At 39.2% G+C, this 19147-nt stretch overlaps 1 protein-coding gene across 1 annotated transcript; it reads left to right on the forward strand.

Annotated features, from left to right (window-relative positions):
- The first annotated feature begins 585 nt into the window (after positions 1 to 585).
- On the forward strand, positions 586 to 15707 carry LOC140948855 (adhesion G-protein coupled receptor D1-like). The gene is made up of 9 exons (XM_073398124.1): positions 586 to 696; positions 3455 to 3703; positions 4453 to 4638; positions 6050 to 6259; positions 6856 to 7012; positions 9489 to 9625; positions 11120 to 11374; positions 12710 to 12821; positions 14039 to 15707. Exons 1-9 carry the CDS (start codon positions 586 to 588, stop codon positions 14194 to 14196), a joined length of 1575 nt encoding a protein of 524 aa, XP_073254225.1. The 3' UTR covers positions 14197 to 15707.
- Positions 15708 to 19147: the final 3440 nt, after the last annotated feature.

Raw genomic sequence — 19147 nt, forward strand, 5'->3', positions numbered from 1 at the left:
TTCTAAGGAAAACAGAAGAAACACCAACTTAAAAGACAGCAAAGAGCCTTGAACACTGTCAGATACTCATGGGCTCCTGACACGTTTTACTACATTAAATTTAAATAGCCACTGCACTAAGGCGGTGCAGTCGGTGTCAACAGCCATATAATCGGCACAAGAGCAGTAATTTTTTTTTTATAGTTTTTCTGATTGTAAAACACAATCGAAACTCTAAGTTATATCTTTTCCTACCAAATGGGCTTCCGTTTTTATTGACCTTGTCATATTCTTATTGGGTTTCGATTTCCAAAACATTAATTTTAAGGTAACCATAACTATCACTATACATAGTTGCAAAACATAATCGCAGCTCTATGTTTTGCGCTTTGTTTTCTTTGGTAGTAGTGAATTTCCTACTTACGGTATTCAGCTTTTCTTCATAAAACGATATAACAAATGGTACGTTGTCTAAAGCACAGGAGTGTTCTACCTCCTTTTGAGGTATAGTATATAGGACAGGATTTTCACAGCAACAACAATTATCAGACTCGTTTGAATTCTCCACAGGCTGGTCAAAACAAGAGTCAAATGATGGTTAAGACGATGGATGCATATGGACTGGGAGTCGCGGCCACACTTAACGCATCGACGAAAATGGTTTTTCAATCCAAAAATTTGATAATGAGGATTGATCACGTTGATCAAAACAGCACGGTACAAACAACTCAACTTGTACTTTATCAGTACAATGCTATTAGAGCCCCTTCCATGGGCCTAGTTGACAGGGCTGGGCCGGTTACCGGGACGAAACAATATTTCCTTGGGCTCACATGAGAAACTTCAGCCCGGTTTCTGAGACGAAAAAAAAAGGGGAAGACCCGGGCGACGAGCTCTAGCGCGAAATTCGAGAAACAAAGCAAACATGGCGAAACAGAAAGTCAAAACTTTCGCGCCTATCATAGCTTTGGCAACTCTTCTAAATGTATCACTGAAGTCAAATGGGATGCTTATAACGTTGAAAATACAGCAGGCAAATCAAGACGATACCATCCGGGCCGCTAAATTCATCCCGTCTTCATCTAGACTAGGCTGAATTGTTCATATGGCAACCCGCTTACCGAGGCCCCGGTTGGAAAAACTGAGATCACCTGACGGTTACCGAGCTAGCCAGCCTTTTCCTATGAGATCCCGGAAACTGGGCCAACCCGGTCAACCCGGCGGGCTGATGTGTGAAGAGGCCCTTAATAAACTAGAAATGCGTGTCTTACAAACCCTGGCGAAACTCGGGGTGCCATTCAAGTTATAGCCTGTTCCAGGCGTTCAGATAGTGGGGAGCGGTGCGAAGTAAAAAGGAGCGCGAAAAAGTAAAGCGAGGGAGGAGGAGAGGTGAGAGAAGGAACGCCTGTAAGATTTGTTTTAAATAGACTCTTCCGCCCACTCAGACCGCATCAGCTATAGATGGTCTTCACTTGTCAATCATGACTGGTGTTACAACCCCATACATTTATTATTTTTCTTGCGAATAAATCAAAATTTCTCAGAGCAAAAATTAATATTATGTGTACATAATCTTGCTAAAAACCTAATGTAAGAATTTCAGACAACAGAGAGCTGGAGAAGTGTTCATATACAATGAATTTTTTTACGGCTTTAAAACATGATTTCAGCGTGTACGTGAAAAAATTATGAATCAAGCGACAAACAAATATCGCTCATTTCCAAAGAAAGTCGTTAACTCAAGCAATGAAAATGCACAACAATTGAAGGGAAAATTTACTATTCGATGATTGAGTGGACGATGAGTAGCGATGATTGCAACTAGCTTTCCAACCTTTCCTTCTTGAAGACAACCACGATTTGGGGCTTCAGTATACAATTTCACAGCTTCCCCTTTTAACTCCGATTATGTTCAAATGTTCCACTTGGTCTTTCATGATGGCAATCAACAGAGTTACCACAACAGTCGTAAATGGCATTCTATCCTGCCTTCATTCCAACGCACGCTTTATTCTAGGAAAAATCCTGAAAATAAGACTTTTTCCAAAACATCTATCCTCCCGACTAGGTGTTTTAAACAGTTCTTTGCTCTTCGCGTTTAGCCTCCACGTTTGGAAAGTCACTCAGCGCTGTGGTTGTTGCGAGTTCGAATTCTGCGTGATGGGACGTACAGTCTCTCATCACCGCCATATCGCATTTCTCTCTGTGATCGAAGACGCTCCACTGTTGACAAAAACTGTCAAAATCAACCACTCAGAGGGTATACCAGGATCTGGTATACCGGAACGCACTTTTGTCAAAAATTCTTACAAGAATTCCCGCACCTCTCTCCCCAATCCCCTTCTACTTTTCATTGCTTTCTTTACTTCGCACCGCTCTCCATTATCTGAACGCTTGGAACAGGCTATTCAAGTTAAGGCCTGCCGGGAGGGGTAATGGAAACTGGTTTATGTTGAGGGACTAGCTAGAGACCTGTTTGGAAAGTCCCGGTAACTTTTCGGGCCAGGAAAGCTATTTTGTGTTGCTGTGTTCCATTCAAGATCAAAGTCTCAATAATTTTGAAAATACTGCAATGAAACTATCAGTTAACGAAGCAAAACTGACATTTTGTTTGTTTGGAACTGTGCTACTATTCAACAGGTTTTGATTTGAAAAATTTGCCTTCGGGCCAGAAACGTTTCCGGGTCTTTCGAGGAACGGGCCCCAGCCGTGAATATCCTTCTATTTTTTTTTTTTTTTTGCGTTTCATTGCCTTATTTGAATCATTAATGGTCAGTTGCTATGGTTACGAGATATGACGTCATAAGTATCAGGACGTCAAGCCAATTTTTCGTGAAAATACATGTTTTTTCATTTTTTTTTCAACAATAATGGTAAATCTTGTGACTAAAATCCTGCAAAGTGTTTATTTATGTGTTATTTTTCATGTAAAGCACAAAGAATTACTATTCCTCCCGGTTTTAACCTGATTTCAAATTCTTGGTAAAATCCAAGATAGCGGCCAAGATGGCGACCCTTCCACTAAAGGTAAAATCGTTTCAAAATACTGTAACATATCAAAAACTCCGGGGAGGGGTTACATCCACCCCCCTCCCCCCTTGTACCACGCTGGGGGTATGAATTTGCGTGTACGTCCGAGGGTTAATTTGAAGCTACAATAGATGAATGTTGATTAGTGGGTTCTTTACTCTCTAGAATAGGTATTCATTCTTTTTGCTTGCATCTGACATGTATTTGTCTCAACCAAACATAAAATAGACGAAATGTTGACAGAAAGTTTAGAATGGAGACAAACTTTGCCAAGGACAAGCTCGAATAGAGCCAAATTTAGTAGCTACAGGCCAGGGAATTGACCTATAAGAATAACGGAGGGTTCTAAAATTTCTTGATATTGCAGGGAACCCGCTTAAATTAGAGCTTTGCTGTGTGTTTGAGTGTCTATGATGTGAGAGGTTACGCTCATTTTCTCTTTCAGCTGCGCAAAGATGGTTTGCAGGTTGCATACAATCAAAGCTCCATCTTCTTACCTCCACAAGTTTTTCATTCCTCTCAAGATTCCAAAGTTGTTACCTTGGTTTATTTGACATTGGGCGGTGTGTTATCACTCAAGAAAAAAACTGGTGGCAAGATGTTTCCCAGAACTACCATCGTTTCTTCTACAGTTGAGCCCAGGCCCTTGGACGACTTAAAGAACCCTGTTAAGATTATCCTCCAAAACAGAAAGGTATAAAGACAGTTTTGGTCACAAAGTTTTATTTAAATACGGTCATTTGGTCGTCGATCGTTGACGGCTGCATAGTACATGTATTTCCTGAAAAGGTCATTTTTTTAGCGTTGGTCCTAATTCTTAAAGCCAGATGTTGAATAGTTGGCGTAGTTTGGGGTATTCTGATTGACAAATGACACATGCATGTTGATGTGCGCCATACGCACCGGCGCTGGAAATTTCAGGAACTCTACTATATGGCTACAAGATTTAGTGCTTGCTGCAGTGGATTTTTGCAATTTCCAAAATAAAATGATCGGCACTGTTTCAGTCTCAATTATATTTCGACTGTCTTCAAATGACTACAGAAAACAGGCCCCAGTTGTTCGAAGGCCGATTAGCGCTAACCGAGGGTTAAATTTTATCCTTGGTTTCTTTTTCTTTTGTTCAAAAGAGCTTTCCCGGATAATTTTCTTTATTCTTTTAAAAGCAACAAATCATCAAATTGTAGGCAAAAAGAATAAAACTGAATTTGCCTTTTAAGCTTTCATATCTGAATTCAAATTTCGTACTAACCCCGGTTATCTTAACCCTGCTTTGAACAACCCGGCCCAGGAAATTAAAGCGAAAGGGGGAAAGAAAGGCTTCATTCTTAACCATTCAACTTCCTTATCTAATGTTAGAACTGAGCCTGAGCGTTATAAATGAAGTACTTTCAGCAAGAGCGTGGTTAACATATTTGAAGTTTATCTGTGTCTCTTTTTAAGGTGCTTCCACGTGCCGTCACGTCAAAGGAGACGCATTGTGTCTTTTGGCGCCCAAAAGAACCGCCTGCCATGTGGAAAACCAGCGGCTGCCAACTTGTCCGCAGCCAGTCAAACGCCTCAATCACAACATGTGAATGTGACCATCTAACTGTCTTTGCAGCTCTTATGGATCCATACGGTTTAAATGTAGGTACTACATATTCGTGATAGAAAGAACAGTCAATTTGGATTTCCTCTACTTGCTTTGAATGCGGACGTTTCCTGGTTCTTTTTAATTATTACATTTCCCTTTTAATTAGATCGCGTAGATTCCTACTGACACTGTTTACCTTCGCACATGTCTTTTAAGGAGCTATGCCAAGATTTCTTGGCTTTATTACGAAAAAAAAATGTTGAAATCAAAGACAATCATTAAATAATTGTTTAGTTCTTAAACTTATTCTACTGCTGAACTTCAATATATAAGTACATGTTTTTGGCTTTCCATGGCCAGGATGGAGAACGACTGGTACGGTAACTTGACATAATTTGGCCGACGTTTTAGGTTAAACTCCAGTGTTTTCGAAAAATAACCAAAAACATATTATTGGCTTTCACTTCGACAGAATCATTATTTGATATTCAATCTTTTAGACTGTCCCAAGTATGAGCAAAGATGCCAGAGAAAACTTAGTTATAATCTCAGTGCAGCTTTGACAATGAATGTGGAACTCGCTATGACTTAGGGCCTGTTTACATGGAGGTGGAGAACCCCCGGTAGGTGAGGTAACCAGCTTATGTGGGGTAACGAAATATTCCTCCATTACTTGCAATCTTTCGACCCCGCCATCCCGGAGTGCACTTTCTCAAGATTATTGAATGGTCGCTAAGCACGTAAACTAGAAAAGTGCCGGTAAACCACGTGCTATGGCGATTAATGCTTGTCTACACTCACTTGCTGCTCTTGCTGCAACCTTCAGTGCTGTGGCTTTCTATTGTTACCTTTAATAATGATGCAAAGCCACCGTCAAAGTGATTATTGTGCGAATTTGATGTATCACGAATCCGACCCCGGCTAGTGGGGTTACCCCACCTTGAACGTTTACATGGCAAAATCTGACCCCGGCTGAGAGGGTTACCCGGTCTGGCAGACCGGGCTACCCGCCTTGGCTGGTCACCTCACCTTTCATGTAAACGTGATCAAATTAAAATGAGAGATCATAATTATGGACATGTGGGTACCCCACCTAAGCGGTTTACCTCACCTACCTGGGATCCCCCACCTCCACGTAAACAGGATCGGCCACGTTCCATTCCAGCTGTCTTAGTTTGATTTTTGCCTCGTTTCTCGCCTCTAAAATACTCCCCATTCTTAGCTTGAATTGTTGCCTAATTCAAAGACCGAAGAATGCTTTGTATCTCGATGAGTAAACTCCGCATCATAACTAACATTTTAATATTCACTGCGTTATTCTTTCTGCTACATGCTGTAGAGAAGCCTACGTTTTTGTACGTTTTGTCTTTGACTATCAAAACATTGTAATTAACGGAAATAGCTTTTTCGGGTCAAGTAAGTATACCGTGGTCGCTTCTAACCGACTCTCTTATCTTTGTTAAGACGACATTACCTCACAAGCAAGCCTTGGAAATCATATCGATAATTGGCTGTTCCATCTCACTGTTTTCTGTTCTTCTTACCATGGCTGTTACTTTGGTCTTCTGGAGGGAAATTAAAGGTTCGAGAGTAAAAGTTTTGCTAAACTTATGCGCTGCCATTGCCTGTAGTTGTATACTTGCTATATTGGAAGGCTCAGCAAGAAACAAAGAGGTATGTAAAATTTTTCAAATTAGAAGACAATATCGTGATAGACTCCACACTATAGGACACTTGCACTACGATGATGTCGTTTTTCTAAAACTTCCTAAATTCTTCCCTTTGTTGTTTTCTTGTGTAAATTAGAGGGCTATTGTTTTTTTAAACCTCAGTGAGATTGACAAATTTACTAATAAGAAAGCAAAAACTGAAATAAATTCTGGTAGCTGAAGTCAAATGTCCGACCTATCGTGTCGCCACCAAGAGCGGGCTCTTGGTCGCCACTGATAAATTGCCTATCTGAATATTCAAAGAAATATTCGAGTCAGCAAAGTAAGCCTCTGTCGGTCGTTCACGTATCAGAAAATAGTCTATACACCGCTTGCACATCTCCCATAATGCAAGTTCCACCCCCCCCCCTTTCCACCACCACCCCTTGGATTTTTGCATAAGCACTGTTTCATTGTTTTCAATTTGTTTTTGGGACGGCTGTAATACCCAAAATGCAAAATTTGGGGGAGTAAATAAGGTGCATTGTGGTAGGCGCAAGTGGCGTATTAAATATATAAGTTAAATTGATTTATAGTCTTCTGTATTATCTTAACTTGTAGCCCGAGTGCACTGTGGTCGCTGCCCTACTGCACTATTTTTTGCTCGCCCTATTTTCATGGATGCTGTGTGAAGGCATACTGCATTACATTGTTATCGTACGAGTTCTTCACGGACACGCTGAGGATAAAGTCAAATTCTTTTACTTGTTTGGATGGGGTAGGTACACTCCCTAAGATTTTCCTGTTGGAAGAAACGCGTATGTAATATACTGTGTAAGGCTGTTATCATCCCTGTAAAACAGGACTAGACTGGACTCTTCGCGTTCATTTGAAATATATAAGTCTGTTAAATAAATAAATAATAAAATGAAAAAAGATACCTGGCCTACCAGGAAGGAGATTTTAGGTCAGTCCTGCTAAGGGAGAAAAAATTACGACTACAAAACGCCGTGGTGACTAAATTACCAAGAGACTTAAGGTGGCTCCGTAATTAATACGAAAGCATTTAGCTGTGACAAATTTTCCGTCATAACTTTTTCGTTTTTACGCGATCCCTGCGAAACTTTGCAAAGAACAACAGAAGTCATTTGGTAATAATGTGAAATTTTCCGAGTTTATTGATGGTAAATATTTCTTGAGAAATTAGCGCTTAAAAGTACCCTACTGTTCAAAGAAAATCGCGTCTAGCAAAAAATTTTGCTAATATTTTTTACTGAAATTTCTGGTATCGGCTTTTGTTGATTTAATAAATATGCCAAAGAAATTTCAGAAAAATCGTTGGAGCAGAAGTCCATAACTAAAAGTCGCTCAAAATTCAGCTGTAAAATTGTTTTATATTTCAAAAAAAAATTACTATCAGGTAGAAGGAGCCACCAGTTCGAATTTTCGGGACAAGTAAATTCAATGTTTGCCAATTCTGAAAAAAAAAAAAGAAAAGCCGATTGCCTATCGTGCTATTCTTTGAAATAAACTTTTTAGTTTAAGAAGCACTATGAATTGCTCCAAACCTTGCTCTGAAGTCGAATGCATCCTCAACGGCTTATCCTACTATACGTTGCTTCCAATTCAGGAAAAAGGTATTCGGATTATAAGCTACCTTCTATCGAAGCTCAGATAGGACTGTCCAGCACTTTTGTTTATGACCAGAAAATGAGCACGAGCGGCAGCTCTGCGAGGAATTCGCACCTCAGCCAGGGGGGACGAATGGCAATGATGCCCATGTCTGCGAATTGAACTGTATAAACATGTATTGCAGAGCAAAACAAAATAATCAAGAAAAAAACTACCCATTCATTGAAGGAAGGAGTGACAAAAATTTCAGAGTTGTAAATTTATTGACGGGCAGTATTTTTGCGATAATTTTATTTTGCACTGTGGTATGTAATTCGGTTCACAGGCATGGGCATCATTGTCGTTTGTCCCCCCTGGGTGAGGTGCGAATTCTTTGCAGAACTGCCACTCGTGCTCATTTTATAGTCATAAACAAAGGTGCTGGACAGTTCTATCTGAGCTCTGATACGAGGTAGCGTCCAATCTAGCTCAATACCTCTTTCCTGAGTTGGAAGCAACAAACGGCAGTAAAAGTCGATGAAAATGCATTGCAGTACATCAAAATGTATGTAGCAGGAGTTTGAGCCAAAACTGCCAAGGGATATTTTAAAAATGTCAAGAAACAAGTCATTCTACTTCAGAGCAAGGATTGGAGCGATTTATAGGGCTTCTAAAACTAAAAAGTACCCTTTAAAGAATAGCACATCTTTTCGTCATCTTTTTTCAGCAAAAGAAAAATAAAAACGCTGCTAAGTAAGGAAAATCTTGTGAATGTTGAGGATACAAAGTTAATTTTCTTCACGTTCAGCTCAATTTGATTTAGTGTAAACGTGATCGATACTGTCGGCTATAAAGCGTTTTCCCTCACATGGTCAGTATCTATGTAAATTTATTGGAACAAAAGAAAGCGTTTGCACAAGAAAAGAGTTCAACTCCTACAGGATTGGTTTGAGACACCAACAAGGTCGCCGTTTCATTGTTTTGGGACACCAATATGACCGCGGTGACTTCACGTGAAAACACTCTATATCACATAAACCTGACGAAGAATCTAGTTTAAATTCCACCACTTCAGGGTTTCTTGTAAGAAAGCTTAGTAGGTAACATGATTGTTGCGTCTTTTCTGCGTCTATACATGAAACAATAAACAAAAACAAAAACAAATAAATAAATAAATAAATAACGAAAACAGCCGAAAAAAGGCACCAATAAAAGAACGAAGAAAACAAACCAAGGGGAAAAAAACACACACACACGAGAATAGCGGCATGATGCTGTTAAGATGTTATTATGCGTGTCATATTGGTGTCTAATTACCGTAAAATTCCAATAATAAGTCCGGAGGGTTATATTTTTCAGAGGCCCATTTTGAGGGGTTTATATTCGGAGCGGCTTATGTAGGGAGGGAAATTCGCGTTTCCAAATAGATTGGACTAGCCTCATACTTGAAAGGAAGTTTACCTTTTTTCTTTGTTTTACTTTGTATTTAAAGGCAATTTCCAAACTTCCAAGTACAAGCCCCCCCGCCCCCACCCCTTGGAGGGGCGATTTAACGTTAAGAGTTTGAGAGGCTTCTATTTGGAGTGGCTTATACATGGAGGGGCTAATTTTCGAAATTTTACGGGATGTTTTAAAATTTCTAGGTTTTCCAGCCATAATGGTTATAATTTCGCTGTCTGTCACCCAGCTGAAAAGATATGGTCACAAAGAAGCTTGCTGGTTAAATGCTGATGAGGGATTGATTTGGGCCTTTATTGTCCCAGCTCTAGGTGTTATTCTGGTCAGTAAAAAAACACATTTAACGTGTCTAGTCTTATCATGCCTAACCCAGGCGCGGATCTAGGATAAATACTGACTGATTTCCTGAACGAGCACCGAACTCGCAAGCTTATCCGGGGGTAGGCTCCCCAAGGAAATGTTTTGGATTTTTTAAAAATCGTTTAAGTCCCCTTTCCTGGGTTTCCGATTCATTCAGACGGGATATTGGCCAGATTTCAAATTGGAGAGTGTTTTTTTTTTTTGTTATAAAAAATATATTTATTTTGAAAAATCTGACCGATTTCCTGTGGAAACCCGTGTGGATCCACGCCGGTACCCATATGGTAGATTAAACCTTTTCAACTATTTGAACCGACTGTTGTTTGAAGATGAAAAATATTCTGTCTGCGCAAGTGTGTTTTGAAGTCTCCCTTCCTCAACGCACTATCAATAAGCAAATCGTTGTTTAAGTTGGAGGCAGTCAGCTACTGAAGCTACACCTAATTTCCCTTCTATTTCTCCCTTAAAATATTTCAGAAAAGCCTAGATTATAAAGATTATAAAGTTATCTGTCATAGGCTCTTCAAGATAATAAATATTTTGGACCTGCCGGAACCAACTGATGCCGGGTCATTCTAAAGGCTTACAAACCAAAAAATTCAGTGAGATGTACGGGAATAGACATTGCAAAACTGGAGAAAACATGGAATTCATTCCGAAGGTCTAAAACTTGTTATTGACTAGTCGAAATGTCAATGAAAATAGTTTGTGTTGGCAAAACATGTCTTTCAATAAATTGCATTCCGTAAATAATGGTAAAGTTTTGTTGCTGAAAGTACATTTAGGATGATTAAAACAGTTTCCGGTCGCCTGTTGCTTCGTCGGGATGGCAACAGCCTTAGAAAACAGCCTACATTTCGAGACGCCACCACTGGTTTCCCTGCGAAATGACGTAGAGACGAGCGCAGAAATTCCATACTGATGACGCGTCACTACCCAGATCTGGTTAGTACTTCTGATTGGTCGTGCCGCGTGGAAAATTTTCTTCGGCCAATCATATGCACTTACCAGATCTGGGCAGTGACGCTTCATCAGTATGGAATTTCTGTGCTCGTTTCTCAGACGTCAGTTCGCGGGGAAACCAGTGGTGGCGTCGCGAAATGTTAGTTGTTTTCTCAGGTTGGGATGGCAATCAAACTTAAAGAATTTGAAAAAATCACTAAAAATATATTATGGTTAGTGATCCCCGATCGGATTAAATTTGTCTGATGTCGTCTTCATAACTCTACAGTAGCATCTTGTGTATGATGGAAACGCCATTAAGTAATGCCAAGTAAAAAATGGACCTGAAACAAAATGCTCGCCACATTTTCCGCCTTGAAACTCAAAGAGTAACGTGGTTCGAGGTTACTTGCTAAAATTTTTGCAACTTTTACAGGTTAATATGGTAGTATTTATTTTGGTTATGCGCCAAATGATGGGGGCAAAATACATGCAATTTCTGTGACTTTTACAGGTTAATATCGTGGTTTTTATTTTGGTTATGCGCCAAATGATGGGAACAAAATATATGCAGAACAAGACACAGGTGGAAAAAGTGAGAACTGGAGTCAAAGCCTCTGGGGTCATTCTTCCATTGCTTGGAATCACTTGGCTGTTTGGGTTGTTGAGTTTCAATTCCGATACCATTATCTTCAAGTATATATTCACCATATTCAACTCTCTTCAGGGCCTGATGATCTTCATATTTCATTGCATTCTTAACAAACAGGTAATACAAGTTTGCTTGTTTGTTTGTTTGTTTTTTCTTGTTTGCATTTCTTTGTGTTTTATTTACAGTTTTTCTTTTTCCGTCTTGACATTTATGTGCTAAATTTATTCAGTTTAATTAACACTTTTTGTTGCGATAATAAACTCCAACGTGACACCATGATCCGGTAACTTAAGTCGAGGCCATTCTAAGTTTCCTCTCCTGATCATTTGTGGTCGACAATGGAGATCAGTTGCGGTCGAAGATCATTTGCAGTCCATTTTGAGGATCATTTTCGGTCTGGGAATCATTCACGGTCGGGGATCAGTTGCGGTACAGTGTACTGTACACTCGACAAATTTTCATACGGCGGGAGCTAAAACACAGGCATTGAGATTTGCATAGTGAGACGGAAGCATTCCATCAAGTGAGACATCGAACTTGCGGTTGCTGTTCTTGTCAGCGCTCTCCATCGTTAACCGTTGCTGGCCCGCATTATCCGTGTTCCATTATCTGTGTTCCATTAGTAGTCAATGATTCCTTTAGTAGTAGTAATTTTCCTGATAAAGTAAAGCCCTGTTTTTAAGAAAGGCTCAAAATTTGACAAAGACAATTATAGACCAATTTCTGTTCTTTCCAACTTTAGTAAATTATTTGAGAAAGCTGTATCGTCGCCTATATAGATATTTGGAAGAATTAATAATTCTCTATCCATTCCAGCCTGTTTTCAGAGAAAAATGTTTGCCTTCCGATGCTCTTATTTCTATCACCGAAACTATTCGGCAGTCCATTGATAATAATGAATTTGGCTGTGGAATATTTGTCGATTTGAAAAAAGCATTTGATACTGTCAATCATGCATTTTTTTAACTAAGCTTACCCATTAGGGATTAAGAGGTGCTGCATATAAATGGTTTAATTCATATTTATCCCAAAGAAAACAAGTGTAAGTGTAAATGGCCATAATTCTTTCTCTTTACCTGTGTCTTGTGGTTTCCACAAGGATCTATTCCAGGACCTCTTTTATTCTTATTATATGTCAATGACTTGCCTAATGCGTATAGTTTGTTAAAATTTCATTTATTTGCTTATGATACTAACCTCTTTTTTTCTAGAAAGAGCCTTGGTCTCCTTGAATCAGCCTTAAATCAGGAACTTAAATACATTGCCGAATGGATGAAAGTTAATAGATTAGGACTCAATATTGTCTCTAAAACTAATTTTATCCTTTTTCATTCTTGTAAGCTTAAGCTTAATCAGTCATTTTCTGTTAAAATTGATATCTATCTTTCCCTTTCAACCGGTATTGAATAACTGACTTAAACTGAGCTAAATTTTATCACTTGACCTCAACAGATAAAAGACGCATTTAGAAAGAGAAGAAAAAGATGGGTCTCTGCACGTCATGACAAGAGAACATCCCTAAACCTAAAAAATAAATTTGAGGCTGCGGTTATCCCAGGACAATGTGAGTTAGGCACTGAATGTATTTCTTTCATTATTATCGTTATCGTTGGCCATGCGCACGAAGTTGGTGACAACCTTTTTTGAAAAGGTCAGCGCTACATTAACTGCATGTTACATTTCCTTTAACTCGGAAACTTGATTTTCTGCTCGATTGCTGTGCAATCAGTGTGCGAGCACATACTTTATGAATAAAACTTTAAGTTCATCGAATACAAGTCGTATATTGTATGAGCTCCACTTATAAGGCGGATTAGGAAAGGAAAAGATAGTTTTTGATTTTATCAACCCTGTCTTATAGGTGGGCTTTCGGGCCTAGTTATAAAAGGGACGATTAGCGATAATCTAGGTTACCATGAGAACTGATATGCTCCATTTAGATGCACTTAACCCAGAGTTATGCAACAAACCAGGCTTCGATCAACTCAGTCCTTGACGTAAAACACCCTTTGAGCAGGGACCACTGTCATTTGCTATCATCGCTTGCAGCCAAACGGGTCAATTAAGATCGTGCAGATGGTTCAAAATGATCGGAACCGGAAATTGCGTGGTTGCTCTCCCAAGCTCCGGGCGCATGAAAATGTGAACAAATGTCTTACGGCCTAAAGTCAGCTTGATCATGGCTCTTTGTAGAAAAATGAAAACCGTTATGTTGGTGGATTTACTAGTATGAGAAACATGATATGGAACATATCTGCTCTATTTCTCTGTTTCATTGGCCTTGATGTATTTTATTATTATTATTATTATTGTTATTATTATTATTATTATTATTATTATTATTATAATTATTAATATTATTGTTGCTATTATTAATTTTTGCACACCGATCAGGCTAACTCTGTTTCCTTGGAATAAGAAACTGTCATCGACTATCTTAAGGGTGCGAAACAGGAAAACAAACTATCATCGACTATCATGAACAATTTGAACATGCCCGGAGAGCGTGATAGTTGAAGACAGTTTTGTGACAAACGGTCGAAACTAAGATCGACTACCCAGGACCGTTTTGAACTCAAAGCGGTTAATTCGAATTGAAACAGCTGCTGCTCGTCCATTTGCTCGCGGGACTTTGGTTACTTTCTCTATGCAATGTTATCGGTTTTTTTTTTTAGTTCTGGCTAAGTGGTCCTGGATATATATTTTTTATCGCACTGTAAGGTCTCTTTTTTAATTGTCTATTGCATTACGTTTTATTTACTTGCGCTTTAATTTTAACAGCGAAAAACCTGTCAAATCCGATCAAAGATGGGGTCGATCAGCTTCCGGAGACACGAGGAATTCATTCTGACACCATGAAGTTCAGCACTTTCATAAGTCAAGATGATGTGGGCTGTGGTGTTGTCCAGGATCTACCTTTGGAAGGCAACATCAATTAACGCTGACTGCAGATGATTAATTTCAAATTTATGCCGGCAACCATCATCGTATTTTGGTTCTTCGTATACAAAGTTTGATTCACTTTGTGAAACAGAAATTAAGCTTCATACTGGATTGGCGAAGTTTTTTATTGAGCCCTATAATTTAATTTTGATAGAATTGTCACAGGACTAATCTCCCCGATTTTAGATATATTTGAAAAGTTAATGAAAGTTTGATAAATATCCGATCAATAGGCTTTTAAGGTTCTAGAACATTCTAAGTATTTACCCGCGTTTAAAAATGAAACATGATAAATAACCAATTTGCTAATTAGCTTATTAAGTTAAATATAAGCAGTGTGCTTTTTGAGAGAGGGACATCTTGTCTCTAAACTTGATGTCCCTCGGAAAACACTTATATCCTTTAAATGAACATTTCGACCTTTTTAGTAATTAAACTTAGGAAACTCGTTCATTTTATGTTAACACAAGTTTTTAAGAGTAGGAAGCGTTTAATTGTTCTAATTGCAACCTAAGGCAAACATATTATCCACGCAAACAACTGAATTGAGAGCCGCTGAGAAACAAGTTTTTTAGAGGGAGAGGGAGAGGGATAGTGAGTAAACTACAGTAGAGCTAAAGGCTAAACCTTGAAGATAAGTGGAAGAAAAGGAAGGAAGGAACGAAGAATGTACAAGTTTGACTGTAAAGCAGAGAATTTACGAGTAATTAAAAAAGCAACCTAGTAAGTTGTGACCTAGTGATTGTGGTGGAGTTGCTCTTGTCTCACCGTCCCTATCAATAAACGACAAGAAGTTTGTTTATTAGAATTTAGAGTTAAATGTAAACAGCACGAAGATTACTTAATATTTTCAAGATGTCTTACAAACAGCCTCTCTTGCACAGGTGCACAGCCGAGGGTTTTTAGACTTGATAAAACACAAAGTGACAAACTTGGTTGATTAACATCCTGAATAAAGGTTATTTTCCGATTAATGTTAACTTTAAGGAAGGACCTGCCTGTGTGCAGAACACACGCACATTGAGTTGAGTTTGAGGCATAGTAGAGCAACACCTGTCGTGTAGGAAAATTAGATTAAAAAAAAAAAAATCATGAATGGAAATGCAGTTTGTGTACATTAAATTCTGTAATGATTCAACCAATGAGGCTATGTCAACGGAAACAGACTTTAAAACGTCGGCCCGACTTTTTCAAGTCCTGTCGGACATTTTGGAAGGCCGTTTTTATCTGTTTAAATCTCAGTCATCGTTTGATAGTTAACGAAGTTTTGTATTAATAATTGTTCTATGGTGATTACAGAGGAATTTTTTTTCAGTTATTTTTAAAACTGTTTGCTTTTGGAATTTTTTTTACGTGGATTTACAGTGTCCTCTTATCAGCTGCCTTTGTACTGGCAGAGAACGACGGCAACTCCACAATGAGTGATGGACTGGAATCTAAGATGGAATCTTCCTTATAGTTCACAAAACCTTTAAGTTATTTTAGAGGCTGCTGGCTCTGGATTGTTTTTTTTTTTTGTGCTCAAACTACGTGTCTGAGATATAATCTAACGATTTGGCGGCGGCGGTTTTTTTAAGGTGGCTCGATACAGTTTTTCAGGGTCAATATCTCCCAAGTTTGAGCATAAACGGCATCGCCATAAACAAATTTGGAAAAATTGCCACCACTGACAATTGTATTAGATAAAGATGAAAAATTGTTATGATCAGGATTGCAATAACATCGGATTTGTCATAGCAACGAAATGACGCCATTACCTATTTTACTTGCAGCAGTATTTCTTGCCCCTGGAAACTATTCTTCTAAAATTGTTCGCGGGAGCTTTTTCCTCCAATGGCCGCCTTGATGTTCGTAAATTTTAAGCCAAATCTGTAAGAGCGTTATCGAAATATTTTGGGATGAAGTTTGTATAGTTAGAAATACGGTTAAAAAAAAAAAAAAGGACAATCTTGATGTTCGGCTGTTATTTATAGAAAACGAAGCGCTTCTGACATGCAATTTCACCTCCTAGTAGTTTAACTCTTTTTAAAAACGTGCATGAAAGATCATGGAGATAGCCCCAGTCGTTTGCTAGAATAAAGGATTTGATTAGTATGCATCGAGGCGCTCTTGTAAACATTTTGGTCTACTTAAACAAATTAGCGAACATTTTTTAAACCACTCGATAGATTTCCTTTTTTTTTTTTTTTTACAAATGAGAGCCTCTCATTATTCAGGGTATTGTCTCCAAGTTTCATATTTTCGTGCACAATAATAGCTAGCATTTGGCGTATTTTAAATGCAATGTTGGTTAATGTTGTTCTTTTGAAAACAAAATTTGCAGACAATACCTTTGAATAATCAGAGGCTTTCACTTGTAAACACGAAACTTCCGTTAAAAACCTAGCGAATTGTAGCCGTTATTTCACTGCCTTACAATATATCAATAATCTTGAGACTCAAAGGTCTCCTAAAAAGACACTTAATCTCCAGAATTATTTGCCAATTTGTCAAAGTAGACCAACATGTTTACAAAACCGTTAAGAAGAGCGCCTCATTACATACTACTATAATCAAATCCTTCTTTCTTTCACACACGTTTTTAAAAAGTTTGAAACTACTATGGGGTGAAATTGCATGTCAAAAACGCTTTTAATCATTAGGGACCTTAAGCATCGACGACGAAATGGGACGACGACGCCGACCGGAAGTGAAATTTTCCCGCGCGAACCTTCTGGGCATGCGTAAGGTTGTCAAAACGTCGTCCAGCCTTCGTCGGCGACGTAATTCAGGGAGGTTTGCCGTCGTCGCTAAAACGTAAGTATAAAACTATACTTTTTGCGTGTAAAACACTCTTTCCCCCCCTTGTCATTCAGTACAAGTAGAAATATATTCTTTGTGGATTAGCAGAATCCAAATGTTAAACACTTTGTCGGTTTCTTCGCCTGCTAACTTGAATTTATTTTTCAGGTTCGGTTTGTTTGAAAACCTGAGTGATGGCGGAACAACAAGTCGGACAGACAAGTAAGCTTTCCTCTGCTATCTTCCGAACCTTTTAGATTAGCTGCTGTTCGTTCCCTTACGGTCTTATGTTTACTCATGCATTCTAGGTTGTACTATAGGATAAATGTTCATTTTTTCGTACTAAGATTTAATAATTTCCCATGTTGTTTTTAGCCGCTATTAAAGGCAACTATTTTCCAGTGGACTCAGCTGGAACATGATGTGGCTATGAGGAACCCTGAGAGAGGAAAAATATGGCAGAACATTGTAGCAGCACTGAATTCTCTTCAGCAGCCGAAATTTAGCTTAACTGCAAGTCAAGAGCTGTTCGAGATCGGTATACAGGTTTAACTTCATTTCAAAACAAAAACAAAAGCTGTGCGACGAAGAGAAAGCCTCCACAATCAATTAATCTAGGTCCTAAAGAACAATGAATTCGCCATCGTCGATTAAACCATCTTCATACCTTATAAAATGCAAATTACGGACGTCTTTGAATGCCCTAACAAGACTGTAACAAGACAAAGTTCTTCGCAAAGAAAAAGTCGTCGTCCGTCTGGGAAGCTGCACTGCTTAAACTTCGTTTTCCCTGCCGAAAACGAAACCCTTGGCCCAGTCTGCCTCGGTTGCGAAGCGTAGTCGTCGTCCTTTTCGTTGTCGATGCTTAAGGTCCCTATTTTCTACAGATAACGACCAAATATCACGATTGCCCATTTTTTTACTGTATTTCTAACCATAAAAACTTCACCCCAATATATCTCGATAACGCTCTTACAGATTCCGCTTAGACTTTACGAACATAGAGGCAGCTATTGGAGGAAAAAGCCCCCGTGAACGATTTTGGAAGAACAGTTCCGAGTCCCAGTGCAGCGAACTACTGCTGCAAGTAAAGTAGGTGATCATAACAAATTTTCATCTTTATCTAAAACAACTGTGAATTTTTAAAACTAAACTAGTGAGCAGCACTCTGCGAACTGTTGCCGTAAAACTTGTTTATTCTCCTACGCGTTTCGTCTAACTAACGTAAACTTCTTCAGGGAGTTTTACAATCAAATACTAAACGCCTGTATTTAAGCCATAATATGACTAAAAATAATGATGGTCGCAAACATTGAAGGTTTGGCCGGATTTACGAAAAGGAACAGGCACAGCTGTGAATTTTTTTACGCAAGGCGTAAGAATACTTTGGGGCCACGGTTTTAGCTAAAACCGTGGCCCCAAAGTATTAAACTGCTGGAGGAACACGCAGCTCAAGGCACTTCTCCATCTGGCCTCAGGATGAAAAAAGTCCAAGCAAAAGGTCAAAACGTGGATGCACTTCAAGCCAAATTTGACGGCATTATCCGCGAGGCAGAAGTACAATTGCTGGAGGCTACAATTGATCATCTCCGCTCCGAGGTTAAGGATCATCAGGAGGCAATCCGTGCTACTACTGCCAATATAGATGGCACTATTGCGCGCTGGAAGGAACGGCTTCTGAAGAACGATATCTCGAACGCAAAAGCGACCAGTCTCGTAGAGGCCGCCGTAGCATTTGTGGAGAAGTTATCCAAAGATACTGCGGTCTTGCGGGCTTCCAAAGCCCTCCAAGCGGAGATAAGCCGAACGGCAAAAAACAGAAGTCAAGCAATGATGGACGATAGCGAGGTTTTCGTTCCCTCGGAAGAGTCTATTAGAGATATTATTCGAAACGAGCTCCGCGGTCTTACTTCAGGCACTACAAGCCCTAACGAGGAAAACCGGCAGCGGAAAGTTTCCATATCCGAAAGAAGGAATAATGGCAAGTCGAAAGGCAAGTCACGTCGAAGTAAATCCACAAGTCGCGGTCAAGCCTAGCAACGCCAAAGGTCAACCTCTGGCAAACGGTCTAACCGACCTCAAAAGTGGTCAAAAAACTCCCGAGGAAAAGGTTCAGGCCACGTAAAATAGACAGACGCTCGGTGCACGGAAAAAGGGTTATTCAAG

The sequence above is a fragment of the Porites lutea genome, chromosome 9 (assembly GCF_958299795.1).
Source record: "Porites lutea chromosome 9, jaPorLute2.1, whole genome shotgun sequence".
Classification (NCBI taxonomy): Eukaryota; Metazoa; Cnidaria; class Anthozoa; order Scleractinia; family Poritidae; genus Porites; species Porites lutea.